Source organism: Dermochelys coriacea, chromosome 8 (genome assembly GCF_009764565.3).
Source record: "Dermochelys coriacea isolate rDerCor1 chromosome 8, rDerCor1.pri.v4, whole genome shotgun sequence".
Lineage (NCBI taxonomy): Eukaryota > Metazoa > Chordata > Testudines > Dermochelyidae > Dermochelys > Dermochelys coriacea.
The window spans coordinates 54,834,416-54,854,559 of record NC_050075.1 but is presented as its reverse complement, the minus strand read 5'-3'; the positions used below and the strand labels follow the sequence as shown (position 1 = coordinate 54,854,559).

At 47.8% G+C, this 20,144-nt stretch overlaps 2 protein-coding genes across 3 annotated transcripts in view; one reads left to right on the top strand and one right to left on the bottom strand.

The window, feature by feature from the left end:
• The window catches only part of NMNAT2 (nicotinamide nucleotide adenylyltransferase 2), a 78,368-nt gene extending 65,284 nt beyond the window's left edge, over positions 1 to 13,084 (top strand). For both annotated transcript variants that reach the window (XM_043491058.1, XM_038411903.2), the window contains exons 6-11: positions 1,047 to 1,127; positions 1,929 to 1,973; positions 4,958 to 5,034; positions 11,243 to 11,344; positions 11,839 to 11,906; positions 12,554 to 13,084. In XM_043491058.1, coding sequence (XP_043346993.1) covers positions 1,047 to 1,127; positions 1,929 to 1,973; positions 4,958 to 5,034; positions 11,243 to 11,344; positions 11,839 to 11,906; positions 12,554 to 12,656 — 476 coding nt within the window. In that variant the 3' untranslated portion in view covers positions 12,657 to 13,084. The remainder of the gene's footprint in view (positions 1 to 1,046; positions 1,128 to 1,928; positions 1,974 to 4,957; positions 5,035 to 11,242; positions 11,345 to 11,838; positions 11,907 to 12,553) is intronic.
• A 235-nt stretch (positions 13,085 to 13,319) lies between these two features.
• LAMC2 (laminin subunit gamma 2) overlaps positions 13,320 to 20,144 on the bottom strand; it is a 45,478-nt gene continuing 38,653 nt past the window's right edge. Inside the window, exon 23 of the mRNA XM_038412684.2 lies at positions 13,320 to 19,499. Coding sequence (XP_038268612.1) covers positions 19,249 to 19,499 — 251 coding nt within the window. The 3' untranslated portion in view covers positions 13,320 to 19,248. The remainder of the gene's footprint in view (positions 19,500 to 20,144) is intronic.

Sequence of the window (20,144 nt, the reverse complement as noted above, 5' to 3'; positions counted from 1 at the left end):
TGTCACTGGGTCCTTTTACTATCTTCTCTCTCCCTTCCCCAACTCCTTATTGACTGGGATCTATCAGCGGAGTCCACTTGAGTGTCCACACAATTGGCACCGGGAGCAATATGGGAAAAAGACCAAACAGGCTCTGAGTTCCGCTCCACAGCTAAAAGTGGTCTCTTCAGGTTCAAGTTAAGGTGCATAGGCAGAGTATTCGGAGGAAGTTCACACTGCCAATGTCTATGCTTTACCTGTTCTGTGAATGAACAGAGGGCTTCCCTTTTGAAGGGCTGTCACTCTGGCACTAAATCTACATGAAAAAAGGTATCTTAAAATTGCCCCAAAACCAGGCCTGATCCTTAAACGCGGTAGAAGTGCAATTTTACGCCCATTTTTTGCGTGTAAGTACTGCGGTGTCACACTTAAATCCAATGATTAACCACTCGGGGCTGTCTGAGGACATTTTAAATATGCTGTTACCTGTTTTGTATTTGCAATCATGGTCATTCCAGGTGCAGATTAGGCACAATCCTGAGTGCATGTTGCACCGACAACTGCACACCTAGCTTCATTAAAATCCAAATGGGGTGAAATTAAAGAGTTTTAAGAGGGGACTGCAATCAAGAAACAATGATCATCTCCATAGATTGAGGCTTTAGTAACCAAACCAGTTAGGGGCCATTTGCACCAAGTTGCTGATCAGATCCTTAGAAGAAAATATTGGTTTCTTTCCAAATCTTGGTGCGGGGAAAAAAGCTCTTCAGGATGATGAACGTCTACATGATATAACTTCAATACCGCAACAAGGCTCTAAATGAGTCATTCAAACAGACTGAGATGGATACAAACAGTACAGAAGGTGGGGACAAGAGCTTATTGATTTAAGAACCCAGTCAGCAGAAATGGCCAGTGGGGATTCCCTCACACCCTCAGGGTCAAATGCTCTGTGTGTTCCAAGAGCTCTGTAGGGGAATAAAAGACAGGCCTTGTGCAGTGAGACATGGTTCTTGCGGGTGGCTCAGACTCTGAACCTGCCTTTTACCTATTCTCTCTCCCTCCAGCAAAGATCTTGGGGAAGGTGGGAGAAAGTCTGAGCCGGATTTGCTGTGTCCGTCCGCCAATGGAGCGCTTCACCTTTGTGGGTACGTCATGAAAATGTAGATGCTTGCACTCATCTACATTCCTCCCCACTCCGCGGTCTTCCCCCACTTTCCCGCTTCACATCCAACCCAGTGCTGCAGTATCACTCACAGCCAGATCCTCAGCAGGTGAAAATCAATGTAGAACCAACAGTGGTGCTATGTCCATTTATACTAGCTGAGGACCAGGCCCCCACTCTCTCCCCGACAGCCTCTCCCTGGTTGTCACAGAGATTGTCAGGGTTATGCCAAGATTCATTGCAGGTAGGCGCTCAGATCCCACCCAGGATTTCCCTGGATGGCTCAGCAGGAAGAAGCATTAACTAGGGAAATCTGCCCTGCTTGAGCCTGGCTATGCTAGGGGAAGAGGCACAGCGACTCCTTGAGTTTGCAGTGCCTGGATGTAGACAGACACCACCAATGTGAAAGAATTCCTGGAAGTATTAATTCCAACCACTAACAGGAAATCTACATAGTCTCTCTCACCATAGATCGTAAGGCTGGATGATTCCTTTATGATCACTTGGCCTGACCTCTTGCACTACGCAGGCCCTAGAACCTCACCCAGCCATTCTCCTGTTGAGTGGGAGCAGATCTTTTAGAAAGACGCCCAATCTCCTCCAAAAGACTCTGAGTGACGGGGAACCCACCACCAGGTGCTAAGTAGACAGGTAGGCTGGTGGAGCAGGAATCCTGTTACACTAAGGAGCCACTGCTGAACAGTTAAAGAGCCATCTCCCCTCCTGGGCACGCTCTGGCATGGATGCTCATTTGAAGCTTGGACTCTTGGACTTCTTTCTCCAGATGAGAATGCAAATTTGGGGACCGTGATGAGATACGAGGAGATTGGTGAGTATGCGCTGTTCTGCCCTCGGGAAGGCAGGGCCCTGCAAAGTGCAGCAGTGGGTGGCATGGGAGGGGCCATGCAGGGAACAGAGATTAACAGTCTGTTCTAGCGACTGAGCACAATGCAGGCGCCAAATTAGCAGACTGGGTCATTGCTCCCATTGGACACCAAGCATCTGGATTTGGGCTGACTCACAAGGGTGATGAACTGCCCTGGGCTGATTCCCATCCTCACTGGGCGGGAGGCCAGCATTGCTCCAGGGTTAGAAAAGAGGACTGGGAGTCGGGACACCTGACTTCTCTTCCTAATTCTGACACTGACTCACTGTGACCTTGGGCCAGTCATTTAGCTGCTCAGAGCCCCCAAGGTTGCATCTAACGCTAGAACTGGCTTTTGACAGCGTAGCTGTGTTGGTTAGGGATGTGATTTCATCTGGGAAATGGTGGGTAAGGTATACCAGCCAAAGAACTCACTTCCAGTATAAGCTGCGTCTCCACTAGCAGGGTTTGATGGTAGAGCTATCCCAGTATAACCCTCTCTAGTATAGACAAGGCCAAAGAGGAAAGTCAAAATCTTACTTATTCACCATTGTAAGGTACTTTGAAATCCTCCAGTGGAAGTTGCTATACATGGTACAGCCTGTTCTAAGTGTTCCTTGCCCACTTTTCCCACCCCTATTAAAGTAACTCTCCAGCATTAAAGAAACACAGCAGGGCTGCCGTGTTAGCACAAAGGGAGGGTCCCTGGCCCAACTGCAGAAGAAAGGACTCAGCACCAACTTGGTGAAAGTTGGTGAACAACTTTCAGTGTTCTCTAATGACGAATATACTTCTCCCATCACACAAAATACCATGGAGAGCCTGGCATGAGCCACCCAGACTGAGACGCCCAGTTACCAGTGCATCAGAAATTGGTCAGGCCCCTTCCAAAATGTTTTTCGCCCCGGGTGGTGAACAGAGAGTTAAGGGCATCTTCTACCAACCCCTCCTAACTCTGGCTGCCTCCAATCCAATGGCGGAGGTGTCTAGCTCTTATGAATGAGGGAGTTCCTTTCAATATTTCTTTAACACATGGATCCTTTTTGTGGCGTGTCCAAATATAAAAAAACCCTTCGCATCTTTATAAGCCTCCCTGCACTTCACAAGCAGAGGATAGCAGACCCCTGGCAGGAAGTATCCTGCTGAGGGTGCTAGACCCGTTTCATTGTTTACACTTCCCACCCACCCACCGCATCACCACTAGCTACCTGTAAAGCAGCTTAAAAGCCTTAGAAATAGCATGGATAGCTCAGGCAGGAGATGATCACTGGAGCCTTCTATGCACCCCTATAAGTGTTAACCCAGCCTAGAGTTCAGAAGTAGAGGAAAGTGCTGACCTATGCTAAGCTATAGGTGGCTAAGACAGGGAGTGTGTGCAGGGGGCTGTGTTAAATTGGGTGTTCCTCTATCCTAGCAAATTTAAGCAATATTGCTGCTTCCCCCTGGTGGCCAAAAGTGGTGATAAGAAAAGGAGTACTTGTGGCACCTTAGAGACTAACAAATTTATTTGAGCATAAGCTTTTGTGAGCTACAGCTCACTTCATTGGATGCATTCAGTGGAAAATACAGTGGGGAGATTTATATACACAGAGAACATGAAACAATGGGTGTTACCATACACACTGTAAGGAGAGTGATCACTTAAGATGAGCTATTACGAGCAGGAGAACGGGGGGGGGGCGGCAGTGGAGGGGGGGAAGGAAGAAAACCTTTTGTAGCGATAATCAAGGTGGGCCATTTCCAGCAGTTGACAAGAACGTCTGAGGAACGGGGGGGAGGGGGAGAATAACATGGGGAAATAGTTTTACTTTGTGTAATGACCCATCCACTCCCGGTCTCTATTCAAGCCTAAGTTAATTGTATCCAGTTTGCAAATTAATTCCAATTCAGCAGTCTCTCATTGGAGTCTGTTTTTGAAGTTTTTTTTGTTGAAGAATAGCCACTCTTAGGTCTGTAATCGAGTGACCAGAGTGATTGAAGTGTTCTCCGACTGGTTTTTGATGATGTGGTGATGTAGACAAAGAAATCTGTTTGGCAACACTCAGTTCTAACACTGAACACTTGCAGTTACTGTGCCTTTAAATGTCCTAGGTTCTGAGGGTCAATAAGTAGTATTGTACGCATCTCAGGAGTAAAATGCCAGCAGTTGTGCAGGTCAGCAAGCCACTTAGGGGAGACTGATCCAAACAGGGGAAGTTAAAGGGAGGACGTGAAAGTCAATAACAGGTTTGCCCTGCAGCAAGCAAGCATCGGGGCTTTCTGGCAAGTTTATCACTGTCGTGGTAGAGTAAGGTACATGCTGAGGAGCAGTGGGACACCCCCATTAAAGACCCTGGTTTTAATCAGTTGTCTGGGTCCTTGTAATATCTAACAGAGAACTAATAGAACATCTGTCATTTTAAAGGTTTCAGAGTAGCAGCCGTGTTAGTCTGTATTCGCAAAAAGAAAAGGAGTACTTGTGGCACCTTAGAGACTAACAAGGTGCCACAAGTACTCCTTTTCTTTTTGTCATTTTAAAGATCCCAAAGCACTTCTATACACCTACATACACAGGAATCACTTCTTTCCCCATGAGATACTTTACACGGCACATGCACGCATGCTGAAATGCAACCATCTCTGGGGTGGAATGCAGCAGCTGTTTAACTGACCACAGCAATGCTGCACAGCAGTGTAGGAGAGGAAATGAAATGTTGTTTGAAACTAGAGAGGTATTTAGGGTAGGCAGATGGTTTGGCCAGAGTACTGCACCGCAGTTAACATCACTGTTATTGCAGAAAGTGTGATAGGACCTTGAAGAGCCACAAAGCATCAGGCCCTGTTTTTTGTGTCTTACGGAAAGAGTCTCTCCAGCAGCACAGTGCAGGGGTTGTTGGTTCAGTAGTGTCACAGGGGAAGCCATCAGCCCATGTCTCTGAACGTCTCCATTCTCTGCTCCCTTTCTTCAGAGCTTCGTATCTTATTGCTTTGTGGCAGTGACCTGCTGGAGTCCTTCTGTATCCCAGGCCTCTGGAATGAGTCTGACGTGAGTAGCCGCCTACCACTACGTACAATCCATTGTGCGCTGTTTCCTTCCCTCCCCTCTCATTTTTCTTGCCTCTTTGCTCTCTCCGACGGTGACCTTACATGTGGCATAACATTCCCAGGAAACAACTGAGTCAACTCACATGGGAGACCTTGAACAGTCTGCGTCTATCCCCCATTCCATCCTGCGCCCCCTTTTATTTCACACCCTCAGCCGAGCGAGCCATCCTTCTTCTGACTCTCAGAACCCACTCGGCTTTTATTTCAGTTTGGAGCCAGAAACTTTCCCTTTCACATCACGTTTTTCTCCCCACCCTCAGGGAGATGAGTGGCGGAGACAGCTGGGGACTGCAGCTACTTATGGCTAATTCTGAGGATGTAAGGAAAATTTTAAAGGCCATCTCCCAAACTCATTTTCTTTTATAAACAGATGCTGTTAAATAGATTTAGGCCATAAATTTAGAATATGGGGAGAGGACTATAGGGGTTTACAAGACCCAATTTCCATGACACTAGAGGAAAAAGAAATTTAAATAAATCAAGCAAAACAGTGTTCGTGTAGTATAAACCTACCACTAATAATAATAATTCCAACCTAGCTCTTATATAGCACTACAGTGTTAGGAACCCAAACACAGCTGCCTTGTGCTGGGGCATGAGAACCAGGAAGTGAAACTGACCAGTCTCATTTCACTGCCCGAATTGAATGAAAGGAGACATTATTACAGCATCCATGATGAAAAGCAAATTAAATTGGTGAAAGTATTTCTTCTAATCTGTGTTGCCTTAAATGCATGTTACCATCTTTAATTTTTTTTTTTACCTTGGCAGATTATTTTGTTTTTAAAGCTGAGTGCTGTATCGTGCTTTTCATGACACTATAGCCCCAAATATTCTAAATCACGAGTCAGCCCCCCCACCCATAATGAAAATTAGTTTAAAAATCTCTTTTTTAAAAAAAAATTGGGGGGTTGGGTTTTGGCTGCTGGCATCTGGCATTTTTAGTGCCCACTTGGTTCACATTTTCAGACATTTTCTCTGTAACCATGAGGGCTAGGTGCTGACTTTTTAAATTATGACCGCGGAGATTCTCACAGTCATCTGACTCCAGGGACTGGTACTTTAAGTAAAAACATCAAATACCACAAGACTCATGCTAAAATAACAAGAATCCGCAACACTACGTGTGGTGCAAAGGATCATTTGATGTGCTTTTCTAATACATCCATCATATCGGCGCTCTGGTACTTACCAATAAAAGTAAGAATGTGGCTAGGTCATCATAACCCAGTTTATCATCAAACTGACCCTATTCATCACCCAAGATTTCTCCTAATTTGAGTGACAGATAGCAACAAACATAATTTAAAGCCACTACATTAATACTCTTGCTAGTTAGAAATTTCACCTCCCTTCATGGATTCCAAGATCAGACACAACCATCGTGATAATCTAATCCCATGGTTTTCAACCTTTTTTCATTTGCAGACCCCGAAAAAATTTCACATGGAGTTGCGGCCCCTTTTGGAAATCTTAGACATGGTCTGTGGACCCCCAGGGGTCTGTGGACTACAGGTTGAAAACCACTGTTCTATAGTAATGACAACCTTTTGTAGACCTCTTAGACATGGTCTGCAGAGCCCCAGAGGTCCGTATATCACAGGTTGAAAACCACTGTATGATCTCCTGTATAATATAGGCCATGGAACTTCCCCCAGATAATTACAGGTAACATTGTCAACACAACAGAATTCTATTTTAAGGACCAAGGACAAAGTCCAGCAAAGCCTGTAAGCATGTGAATGATCTTTTCCCTGATTGCATAAGTGTAACTTTTAGAGTAAGGTTTTCTGGTGTTCCTGGAATTAGGAGTTCAAAATTTGCTTTTCATGATTATTCTGTATTAATCGCATATAATCTGCTGTTTCCTTGAATATTTCCCCCAATGAATTCATGTACTAGAATATCTGCAAAAGGGAACACAAAACAGATGCAAACATCGTGGCTGTAAATGCATTTTTGGGAGAGAACATGCTAGGAAATTGGATTTGGGGAGAATATTTGCCTAAACTTTGCCCATCTGTCCAGATGATCACTTTTATCAGAGCCAGAAAATACTGAACTACCTAATTCGGACACATGCATAAAAACAACAGCTCCATCTTGCAAGGACATAGCTAGTTTTGTTAGATGTTCTCATGCCAAAGCAGGTCAGACAGGTCTTAAATGACATGCCCATAAGCTGTTACATTCTGTCTCAACTGACCTGAGGGGAGCTCAGGAAGGGAAGAGATTTCCCTCCTACCTTTGAACGCAGCAGACATGTTTTCCAGTGAAATCCTTTGTTTGGTGCTATACGAGACGCAGAAGGATATGTTTCAGAATAGCAGCTGTGTTAGTCTGTATTCGCAAAAAGAAAAGGAGTACTTGTGGTTAGTCTCTAAGGTGCCACAAGTACTCCTTTTCTTTTTACAGAAGGATATGTGGTCCTACCCGAGTAATTTAAAACCGACACAGACAAGACAGATCAGACATGCTGGGAGACCCAGAGGGAGGTTCAAGCATTGCTCTTTTCCTTGTTATTGACTGGGCAACAGTGTTACTGAAGTGGATGATTGTTAGCTGGCTTTATGGGAGAGGAGAGTTCTAAGCAGGTGTTTGAATCAAGGGAAGAACAGGCCTTCCTGAACAGCGACACAGAGGGTGTTCCAGGCCTAAGGGGCTGTGTGAAAAGAAGATGAAAGATGTGGTGTGGTGGGGTTCATTGGCAATGTGTTCTTGAAGACTGACTGAGAAACTTAGACCTGGTGAAGAAGGCTACAGGAAGTTTGTGCAAGGACTTAGAGGAGGGCAACATGGTCAGAACAGTGGACATGGAGGAAGATAATTGTGGGATATGTCTACACTGCAATGTAAGCTCAGGGTTCGAGTTCAAGCTTAAGCCTAATTCCCTTACTTCCATCTACACACAAAGTGCACTAAACTGTGGCTCAGAGCTAGGTCCCAGGACCCCATGGGAACCAGGGTTCAAGCCCTGTTGCTTTGCAGTGTAGACAGAAACCCACTGAACTTGTGCTCTGTGAGTCTGCCAAAATTATCCCACAATCCCACAGGCCGACTTTCTTTGTCCTCTGAAAGTCAAGTTTGGTGGACAGTCAAGTTTTCCCCCACAATGTACCACAAACAAAGGGCTAGAGCAGCCACATTTTGAGAGGGCACTAGGAAGCCTGGGATAGGGGTGGTTGGACTTGGACCTGCATAATGAAGCCTAGACGCTGCAGCCTCAGTTTGGGACCCAGATTTCAACAATTCCTAACCTGGGGTTACACATGAACAAAGACAGTCAAGCCCTAGGTGAACAAACCCAGGATCTGCTAACACGAGGTCAACTAACCCTGGGCTTATATTGCAGTGTATGGGGTATGTCCACATTGCAATGTAAACCCAGGGTTAGTGGGACTCAAGTCAGTTGATCCTGCATTACAGAACTCAGGGCTTGAGCATCTACACTGATTGTTAACCCGACATTAACCCAGGCTCAAACTGGGGCTCTGGCATCCTCACTGCAGCACGCAGACCCAAGTCAAGCCAACCGTATCCCAGATTCCCTACTGCCCTCCCACAATGTGGCCTCTCTAGCCTTTGGCTGTGGTACACTGTGGGAAAACTTGACTGTCCACCCCTCATGTGGCAGGAAGTTTGAACAACCTGCTGAGCAGTCATTTTGGTCAGTGTGCTCCCAGCTACCAGAGCCAGCAACACAGAGGAGGCACCTTTTGAAGAACTTCTCATATTTGCACTTGTACTCCTGTGTCAGGAAATGGGCAGTGCTTCTGTGAGACGTTAGTGGACATTTCAGCAGTGTTTTCTGACCCACCAAAGCCACCTGACAAAACTTGTGATGGAGCAGGAGGAGAAGGACACAGACATGGCAGATGCAAACTGGCTGAAGCTGCTGATAGTATTCTGTACAGCCGTTGGTGACTTGGGCTTCTGGAGCAGGGCCACAAGCACAGCCTGGTGGGGTAACAGCATCATGCAGACCTGAGATGACCAGTGGGCGGGGGAGAAGAAGAAACACAAAGTAAACTAAATTTCTGGAGCTTTGTGAGCAGTTTGCTGTGACACTCCGCCATAAAGACATGTGCATGAGGGTGGCCATTCTGATCCAGAAGCAAGTTGCTATACCTGTCTGGAAGCTGGCTACCCCAGACTGCTACAGGTCCATTGCCAACCAATTAGGTGTTGGAAAGTCCACTGTGGGTAAAGTGGTGGCAGAGGTTTCTGGGGCAATCAGGCGTGTGGTTTACCCCAAGGTGGCAGCCATAAGTGATATTGCTGAAGTAATTGTCGGCTATGAGAGAATGGGGTTTCCAAATTTTGGGTGGACATAAGGGGAGAAAGCTGGGAAATGGGGAAGACCCAGGAGAGGAGGCTAATCTAGATGAGGAAGGAACAAAGTCTGGACAAGAGTGGAACACACACACTGGACCACCAGAAAATGGCTTTGGGAGTTGTCTTTGAACCAGTGCCAGGTGATCTCTAAAGCCAAATTCCTCTGGCATCCCACACTGAGTACTCAAGCAAACAAACTTCTAACACGGATACAGTGAGATCAACAGAGAGATTCTATTTCAGCAACTATGTCCAGTCTAGGAAACAACAGCCACTCCCCTCTCCTGCTCTGCAACTGGGCAAACCAGAGAGGAAACCCCGAGAAACGAATCACTTTGTGAGCTGCTTTTCCATCCGGACATGACTGTAGGAAATCAATTCACAGACTGAAAAATAATGGATCATTTTGTAATTTGAGGTCTTAAATTAAGATGCCTAATCCTGCAGTGCTCAGATCAGCACTTGGGCACCTCAGTCTGATCATTTCGGCTGGTCTGACTGCTAAGGGTCAAAATTGGGTGCTCTAATTTGGACCCCAAGTCTGACCCTTGGGATCCCTCGCAAAATAGGACTGGATTCTGGGGGGAAAGCAGCCCAACACCCTCCCCTTCAATTAAAGCACAGGAGGGACTGAAGACAGCAGCTCACTGCAGATTCTGCTTTGCTTGCTGCAAGCAGCGTCTGCTTAGAGGAATAACATTTGTATCAGGTAAAAATAATGCTGTTTAGCAGGTGACCGTTTATTTGCTCAGATATTTCCTGATATGCTCAGAGCACTAAAGTTGTGGAGAGTTGTTTGAAAGGAGAAAGTGCTTCAAAGAGCCGGTCAAGATGTTGTCTCACCTTCTACTGAAGGTGAGCAGCTTCCATTCACCAAAGTGGGGCACAGCTTTGGGGTTCTCTCTGACTCCTCGCCAAGCTTGGATGACCAGGTAGCATCAGTTTCCCAAAATGTCTTCTTCCACCACTAGCTTACTAGGCATCTTCATACCTTCCCCCTTCAGGCGAGGACCTGACCACAGCACTCCATGCCTTCGTCACCTCCAGACTGGGTTGCTGTAACAGAAACTGAATGTGAAGATGATGCACTGGCATGAATGTGGCTTCACCTTCACCATGGCTTAGGCCACAGTGAGCACATCAGGCATGTGCTCAAGTCTCTCCACTGGCTCCCAGTCAGTTTATGATGCCAATTTAAGACCTTGGTCCTAGTTTTCAAAGCAACGAATGGCTCAACCCCCAACTACCTCAAAGGCTGAATTTTGATTTAGAAACCCCCGTGACAGCTGCGCTCCCCTGGGCCAATGCAGATCACAAAGCCTAGGGATGAAGCAAGTGAGATCTGGGGACAACACATTCTCTTGCAATCATTTCGAGCTAGCATGCTAAAACATAGCAGTTCAGCCACAGCTGTGCAAGGAGCTAGCTGCTCCAAGTACATAGCTAGGTGAGATCATACTCAGGGCAGCTAGCACCTCCTGCCCCTTGCACCACCCCAGCTACACTTTATTTTTAGTGCACTAGTGTAGGTGTGGGTCCTTGAGCTAGAATTTATACCTCCAACTGGCAGTGTAGACATCACCTGGGAAGCTGCCAATTAGCCTCGTTAACGACATTCATGTTTCTGGCAAAGACTTCCCAGGAAGTTTGCAGAAAGAGGATAAGTTAAGACTTAGTTCCTTCAACACATCACAGAATATTTCAGCACATCTTTTGTTTGAGTCAGGGACCTGCGAGCTGGTTCCTGGGCCAGCATCGTCCTGGCAAGGGAGGCTTAGAAGGTTCTGAAACGTCCCTCTTTGCATTGCTCCCAGATGGAGGTGATTGTCGGGGACTTCGGGATCGTGGTGGTGCCCCGGGACGGCACAGACACAGACCGGATCATGAACCATTCCTCAATACTCCGCAAGTACAAAGTAAGTGACTTTGCACAACACAGACATTCCCTGCATCGTGGCTGGGACTGTGTCGGCTTGGTCTGGCTCTGCCTTCTGCCCCTGGTTTCTTACTGCGCCATGATGCCATTGGGGGACAGGCCAATGGGCAGGGTGAGCTGGCTGTGCAGTGGCAGCGATGAAGCTTTACTGCTGCACCACTTCCATAAAGCAGCACCAATACCTGCAAGTGCTCCCAGCCTCAGCATCCAGGGAGACATTCATCCCTCTGCACAGGACCAGTGTGAGGCCTGTGTGTCACTTACATCTTCAGGGCTCATAGGCCTTGTTCCAGACCTCAGTGACTGGGATGGAGAACCCAGAAGCCCTCTCGCCATCCCCAAGGAAGTGCCCAACTCACCTCTGGGCACTACTGTCCTCACAGCCAGAGACCCTGACATGCTGGGTGCACAAGCCATGACGAGCAGAGGGCTGAGGTCAGTCATGTTCATTTGCTCTTCTCATTTTCACCACAGAACAACATCCTGGTCGTGAAGGACGATATGAACCACCCGATGTCTGTCGTCAGTTCAACCAAAAGCAGGTGTGTGACTCGAAGGGCCTCCTGCTGCAGGGTATAGAGACCCGACCTGCCCTCAATTCCCATTGCAAGGCATCTCATCTCCCATACAGTGGATCCAAGAATTTCCCACAATCCACCACAAACATTTCCCCATGTATCTAGGTACTTACATGGCCCTATTTCCATAGTATCTGAGCACCTCATAATCATGGATCCATCCTGTAAAGGAGGGAAGTGGTCTGATCTCCTAGTTACAGATGGAGAACTGAGGTACGGAGCGATTAAGTGACTTAGGTTACACAGGAGGTAAGTGATGGAACAGGGAATTGAATCCATGTCTCCTAAACCCAGTGCCTGAACCACTGTGCTGTCCTCCCTTGCCAGTCTCATCCTGTCCACTTGCATTGATCTCACACACATTCAGACTCCCCAATGGCTCCTTTGGCTAAAATGTTACCGTATGCATACGTGTGAGAGACAGTAACCCTCGTAAATGCACCCTTCACTGTGGAGCTGCGACTAGCTCCTCCGTGGACTGAGCTCACATGGAGCCTGATTTGAACCCTATCCAAACACCTGTTTCCTGTTGGGGAAGAGAAAACGGGCTGGGGCAACGTGGGGTGGGTAACTGGCAAGCGCTGACTCCCTGTGTTCTCTTGGCCCCCCAGACTGGCCCTGCAGCATGGGGATGGACATGTTGTGGATTACCTGTCTCAGCCCGTCATTGACTACATCCTCAAGAGCCAGCTATACATCAACGCTTCTGGTTAAAGCCTGAGGTGCTGCAGCAAGGCAGCCCCACCGCTCCACTTCCCTCCAGCTCTCCATCACACTTCTCGCTCTCTGTGTGTCTGTCTCTCTCTCTCTCTCTCACGGCCTCCGGCGCGTCCGCCTGTCTCACTCACTGACTCTAGTGCTCGATAGTGCAGGAATCTCCAGGGAGCTGTGGGATATCCCAATGGTACACATCTCAGCAATCTGCTTCGGAGAACCCTTCCCCTTCATACACCAGGGGCAGGGGGTACAGTAAATAAAGATGTACCCATCATGCTGTAGGGAGGTGGCTCTGGTGTCCACTTTCCCAGCATGCCCTAGGGAAGTGGCCCTGGTGTCCACCTTCCCAGCATGCTCCAGGAACAGGGGCTTGGTCTTTTCCCATCTTACGGCACTTATGCTAAATAAAACACGGTGGATCTTTTTATTAATAGTTTTAGTGTGAGCCCCTTGGCCTCGTAACTTGATGCACTATGTCCGTGCTTGGCAATGGGAAATCCTAACCCACTTGGCTCAATGCCCAGACTCGGGCTAGGCTGAGAGCTCTGCTCAGGCCACTTATGGGACAGTTTAGCTTTGCAGTAAAAAAGAACTGTGAAAATTCTGAAATGGTTTTCTGGAGCTAAGGCTCCCGGGGCAGAGGGGTGGGGGTGGGGGCGGGGAAAGTACATCTCAGCCTGGCAGCAATTGCTTCTGCTGTAGATAATTATTCACTGGGGGGGGGCAGCTCCTTTAATCTTCACTTGACATGAACCTGGTCACTCCAGGATGTCCCTTAAGTGGTCATGCTGTGTTTGAGTCACAGATGGAGGGTACCTGACCCTGATCCTAGAAAGGAACCTGTCATACCAGACTAGATCATGGGAACTCAAAAGCAAATGGCAGCCGAAGGCCACTGGTCATGCTTCTCTCAAGCCCAACCATTTTGTAGCATCCATGTCCCTTCCACAACATGGCAGCATCTGTCCATGGGATGCTGACGGGGGAGAGGCTCTGTAACCTGCTATTTACCAACAGTCAATACATGTCTTTCTGATCAACAGGCAGCATATCCTGCTGTGCAGGGAGGCACATAGGTCTCAGCGGGAGTTACCATGATATGTCAAAAGGGGCTGATGAATTCATTAGCAGGGAGGGGGCTGCCATCACAGCTAATTCCTGAGCAAACTTGCCTTACACAGACGCAGGTGGGTAGAGCATAGCTCTCGGGGATCTCATTTGATCTATAGGCACAAGCTGCTCCCTTCATATCGGACCCCTGGGATCTACTTGCTGGCACCTTCCTGGCTAGTATGGTCTCCAGTCCTGCCTGCCTCCCTCTCCCCCTCCTCCCTCCCAGATTGTGGGGTTCAGGCTGCCCGTGAGGAGTCTGTTAAATGCAGGCTGTTCACCCTGAGAGCTCTGGGGCTTGCACCTTCCCCCCTCTCCTGCATGCCTCTTTCCGGACAAACTGCTCTTGTGGTTTGCTGGACAGGGCTGGGGTTGTAGCACATTGGGCCAAATGCCGGCAAGGGGAACAGATGCAAGGGGGACATACATTGGCCAAGAAATGCCGAGAGTGGGTTGGAAGGAGCAGGGATGTTTAAGAGACACAAAGGCCTTATACTGGCCCCAGCAAGCAGGTTGCTGTGCAGGGTACCACTGACTTACAGAGGACTCCCAGCCTGTGACATTGCGTGCTCTGGAGTTATTGCATTGTTAGAGAGGAAGGCAAAGCCCAGCTTTAGGTTTCATCCTTCCGCTTTTCCAATTAGCCCTTTTATTTGGAGTTTAGCTGCTTATCTTTAGTTCTCAGGCACCTGCCATTACTTCCTTGCTATGCTTGTGCTAACCTGGGCTGTTTCAACCCGATTGCATTCCTGTAACAAGATGCAGTAGCTATTCTCCGCTGGTTTCTCTGCATTCCCAACGAGGTGCCATGAAAAGCAGGAGGGCACTAGAATCCCACCAAGGGAACTTGCTGCTTGTGCCCCTTGGAGGGCTGTGATTGCCCACAGGGTTAGGGAGCATTTCAGGGAAGGACCTTAAAGCAAAAGCCCTTAAAGGGTTGCAATGAAGCACAACCTGCTCCAGTGGAAGCTTCAAAGAGAAGACACTGCACTAGATTTGGTGACCCGCTGCTCCACGCAGCCACCTTGCTTGCTGTGAACTCACTATCGCCAGTTACTGAGAGAAGCCAGAGTCCAGGAAGGCGACTCTGTCATGGCAAACCGCTGCTGTCAGCCTTTCAGCCGGAATAACACTTAGCATTTGTAAACTCATTACAGTTTATCGCGCTTTACAGGAAGTCAATGATCAGTCCTCAGAGGTAGGTATTGTCACCCCCCTATCACAGAGGGAAGGTCAGAAGTCCAGAGGTTAAGTGACTTGCCCAAGGCCCAGAAAAAAAATCAATGTCAGAGCAGGGATCAGAACCCAGGAATCCCTTGGTCCCTGCTCAGACCACTAGCCCATTCCTGTCCTATTAGAAAGGCAACAGGATTGTCTGTGGTACTACCAGCAAGCTTTCCCTTCCCAGGCTTTTATCCCCACCTGAAAAGGTTAGTTCAGGAATTGTCACTGTTGCACTGAAGTTTCCCATGACAAGCAAAAGGGTGTGGGGAGGTTGGACTGGCTTTGCTCAGCTCTTGTTTCTCTGCTCTTCCTGCTGCTCCTGGCAGCAGCGTGTATGTCTAGGTGGGGGAAAACATGGACTCCAAGGGGGCACCAAGCCGACTCAGAATCCACAAAGGCTGATGGGAGCAAGTAGGAAATGTGTGTACTGTCACCTGTTCTTCAGGGACGTCTCCCTCTGGAGTTCCTGCTGCTAGCTAGCACCCACTGCTCTACAAACTAGCATGTGGGAATCTGGAACGAGCAGCCTTCCTGGAGACTCCTGCTCACATACATAGCAGGTGGATATAAGGGGCACAGTCATTTTGTGGGGGAGGGAGGGGAAGAGTTCTCTATACGTCAGTAGCTAAGTTCTTCTAGACAAACAGCTCTTACTACCCTGTGTGGGTCAAGCTTTTCATGAGCTCTGTCTCGCACACAAGCTATTTCAGAGAATAGCAATGGCTCCTTGCCAGAACCCACAGTACTTCTCCACTCCAAACTGGAGGAGATAAAGCAATCGATGTCTAGAATGAGCCACCAAGAGAATAAACTAAGAGAGAAGAGGCTTGCCCCTGGAGTGGGAGGTAGGACAATTGCTCTTAACTGAGGGAAGATGGAGAAAGGAAATAAAAAGGAATTAAGACAGTGTTTATAAGAGTTGAAAAGCTCTCGATCCCCTGCTCCTTCAGGTGATCGAAGGGTGTGAGATGAGAAGCAGGCCAGTTTTCGATCTCATCCAGTTTAGGACGGCATGCCTTAGAAACATAGCATTGTGGTATGGATGGTATACTATGTCTTACTAGTCTTATCTATGCCTTCATTTATCTGCTCAGTAAAACTCATGGTATGGGGGGTGGGCATGTAGCATAACTTTTGAGTGGACTGTGGAATTATTGGGTTCGGTTTGGATTTGATCCTTGGGTTGGCGCGAGCAGTTGCACCTCCATCTCTAACCCATGCAACAAGGGTTGGCAAGGAAGGGGTTTTTCAGTGTGTGGGGAGAAGAGGGTGGGATGGTCCTTGAACCCGCAATTTTAGTAATACAGTTTTGCTTTACTGAAATGAATAAAAAAAAGTTTTAAAAGAAAAAAAAAAACAATGGGTTGAAGTTGCCATGTTGCCAATTGCATCTTTGTGGGAGAGTTTGGAGTTGGATTTCTGTTGCTAAAAGTGGTCGACAAAAAGAAAAACAACCCAAAACAAAAAAACCCCACCCCTTTATCAGCAAAGTGTTTAAATTATGTAATAAAAAATGATGCTATTAGACTGTAGTGTTTTACTGCTGCTTTAGCTAGGGAAACATCCCATTCCATTTTGTGACAGCTGGATGGCTGTCTCCTAGAATAAGGAGAATACTTTGCACTTATTTTATAGCCACTTTAATCGGGGAGGCAGCATGGTCTAATGCTGCAATTTGGAAATGGAGATCCTTGGCCCTTGGATCACACATGTTCTGTAGGGAGCTGGCAGGTCACATGGTGTTGGCTCCGCCTCCTTCTAAAGTTATCAAAGTTCACCCACTGCAAAGAAGAGCCTGGAGGCCTGTAAAAGCAGCTGCAAACAAGGAAGAAGGGCCAGACCAGTGGCTGCTACTACATAAGACGGAGGAGGAGAAGATGGCCTCAGCCAGAGTCACCAGAAGAGAAACTTAATGTTCCTCTATTACTACTTTTCCTCAAAAGGAAAGGCCAAAGCTGCTGGGGACACTATCATCACGAATGGGAGGGAAGGTCTCCATGGGACACTTTCTATTGAAGCCTGGTTCCTCCCCCCCATGAAAGTCTGAGAACCTAGAGGGTAAAGAAGAGGACAGAGTCAGGACTTCAGGGTTTTTTCCCCTGGGAAGGTCACTTAATCACTCCATTCCTCACTTTCCCCGTCTGTGAAACAAGGTTAATAGTCATTACCAATCACTGTGCAGCACTCTGAGAAGATGCACACTAGAAAGTATCATTATTATCTCAATATCTCAGCCTTCTCTAGCCACTAACTCAAGCTGCCGCCTTCTTTCCCCAACAGCCAGTTCACCTCTGCTGGACACAGAGAGACGTATCTGCAAATGGAGAGCAGGCAGGCAGGCAGAAAGGAACTGCAACATCCAGCCACAAGGATTTGTTGTTTATTGACTTTTTTTTCCAAGTAAAAAGTGCACTTAAGCAAAAAAACAAACAAAAAAAGTCAGATCCATAACATCCGTCCTGTCCTGTGCAGTGGGAGAAATCGCAGAACAAGCCAGGGGTTAGTATGTTTCACTATAAATAGAAATATACCATAGATGATTATTTAACTTATAATATTCAAAAAAGGAGGTGGCACTTTATCAGAGAAGCTGAGCAACTGAGGGGTGAGTTTAACCCCAGAAAGTGACCCCTTCCTCTGGGGCATGGTTGAGATTGCTGAACCTGCCACAGTATGTGGGGCACAAGAGGTAACAAGGATCCAGCAGAGTCAATCTCTAGTGGGCAAAAGGGCCAGGGGACTGTCTCCACTGAGACAGAGGAATAAAATGGAATTGGACCCACAGGAAACCCAATGGTGGTAGAGATTTCCCTCCAGTTCCTCCGGTTTTAGAGAATGATCGATTAAGAATCAGTCACAATTCCTCTGATGCAAGGCTGCTCTATGTAAAACATCAAACATCGTCTGTTGGGAGGCAGTACCAAACTGCTTCCGAACTGGAGGTGGAGACACATCTGGTTACCTTTATGGTGTTGGGGATTTTTAATAGGGCAATCAATATGCTAACACTGTGTAGCATAAGCTGGGCTCATGGGTGCCAGTAATTTTGGCCAAGGTCAGCAGGACAAACCCCCTGTTATTACGGAAAGTGCCAGGGGAACTTTGATGTCCATGCAGAGAAGACAAGAATTTGCTTTTCAAAGTCTCATCTGAAAGATGCACAGTAAACTTCATGATACTCGATTGCCCTCAGAAGGATGAAGGGCTGAGTCATCCCTCCTGGGTCTTGCACCTGTGCTTTCAGTGGGCCTACATACTGCAAACCTGAGTGTTTGATCTCAAAGACATCCTCTCCGGTTAATCCCTTGAGAACCCGCCTGAATTAAAAGCCCAGGATGAGAAGGGGGAGGAGAGAGGGGTGTGAAATCTCCCTCGGGAGCCAAGTGTGTTGGTAGGAAGGACTTCCCATCAAAAATAAATCCCTTCCCTTTGACTAAACAGTAATTTAGTCACCTTGCTAAGATACGTTGGGGAAGACCTGCACTTTTAACAAAAAGGTCACAGATTGGGTCCTCCCGCTGCACAAGTCTAAAGCACAAAAACAGATGTACGGGCAATACTAGTGTCAGTGTTGAGACTGGAAAGTCAGCAAGGACAGTGCCACAGTAGGAATCCCCAACCGCCCTGGCCCTGTGCCCATCCCTGTCATTTGCTGGGTTCGGAAAGGATTGCTGGTGAGAAAGGGTCTTGCAATACACCGAGGGGAGCCTGGGTGGTGAAAGGCAATGAGAGAGGCACTGGCATTGAAGGAGAGTGGCAAGTTCTGCTGGCTGTGCCCAAGTGTCAGGGCCTTGGTAGGGACAGGGAGATCCACAGGAGTCAGAGTTCAGTTTCTAGAAAAACGTTCATTTGGCGACTGTCCAGAAGCTGAACTGGCTGTTGCTGCCTCCTCAGGCCATGCTCTAGGGTTGGGCTCCTACTAGGTATGGCTCTTCTTGGTCAGCAGCTTCTTCATGCAGCCGGGTCTCTCCTTCCTTCCTCCTGCACTCCAGGGACGGATACCAGAGTATAAGGCTTTCCCGGCTCAGAGGCACCTTGTGGTGATGTTGGCATCAAAACATGGTGTCATGAGGCAAACGTCAGCACATTGCCACAACGAGTCTGTCCAGCTGCACCCAAAGCGTCTGTGTTCAGCTCATCAGAGCCAAAGGCAGCTGGTCCTGGCAGGCTTGGCTTCCCCATCCCCTATGATCCACCAGGGCAAGCCCTAGTATCAAGCCTGAGAGACCCAGTCCAGAGAATCTTCCTAAAGGTCTCAAGGTTTTTCAATGGGATTTGTGTTATAGCAGCCTGGGGGGAGGTTGTTGCGGATCTCCTCCAGGTTCCTAATGTCTGCCAGGATCTCATTAATGCTCCTCTCCAGAGTCTGAACCCGGAGCCTCTGCAGACTGGCCATTTTCTCCATTTCGGCCATATACTCTTTCAACTGGCTATTCTTTGTCCTGGCACTGCTGAGGTTGAGTTCGAGCAATTTCAGCGCCTGCTCATCCACAGTACCAGGCTGGTCTATTTCCGAGGAGGAAAATAAAGAAAAGGAAACAATGAACAGATGCTCGGAACTGGATCTTCCTAAGTACATACCCCTTAGCCCCACACCCCAGCTATAGTTATCCAAAGCTCTCAACCTGCCTAGGCCAAATGGCTTTGAAAAAAAAGCATGACAGACTCAAAATGGAGGACAAGACACAAAAAGGAGAGAAAGAGGAAGCTGGGAAATACTTGGAATTCATTTCTTTACACTCGTGTGAAGTTCTTCACAACCCCAGCTCAGAGAGGTTATGTTTCCAAGGTCAGTACTTGACAGGTAATAAACTATTAAATTCCTCCAGGCTGGTGTGGGGTGGAGGAAAGTTTGGATCTGAAATCAACAACGTCCCAAGCAATGAGGCACAGTCACGAGGGTAGAAAAGAAAACTGGACTTGTGGTGAAGGCATTGGACTGGGACTCAGGATTTGATTCCTGGCTCTGCCATGCAGCCCACGGGGCAAGCTTTCATATCACTCTTTGTCTTTGGCTATGAGGGGCGATTCCCTTGCTCGTGCACACACACTCTTGGCAGCTCAATGGCAGCTAGTGTGAGTGTAAATCGCGGTGTAGCCGCAGCAGCAGCAGATACTTACTCTGCACAGCTCCGCCACCGCAAGCTACAC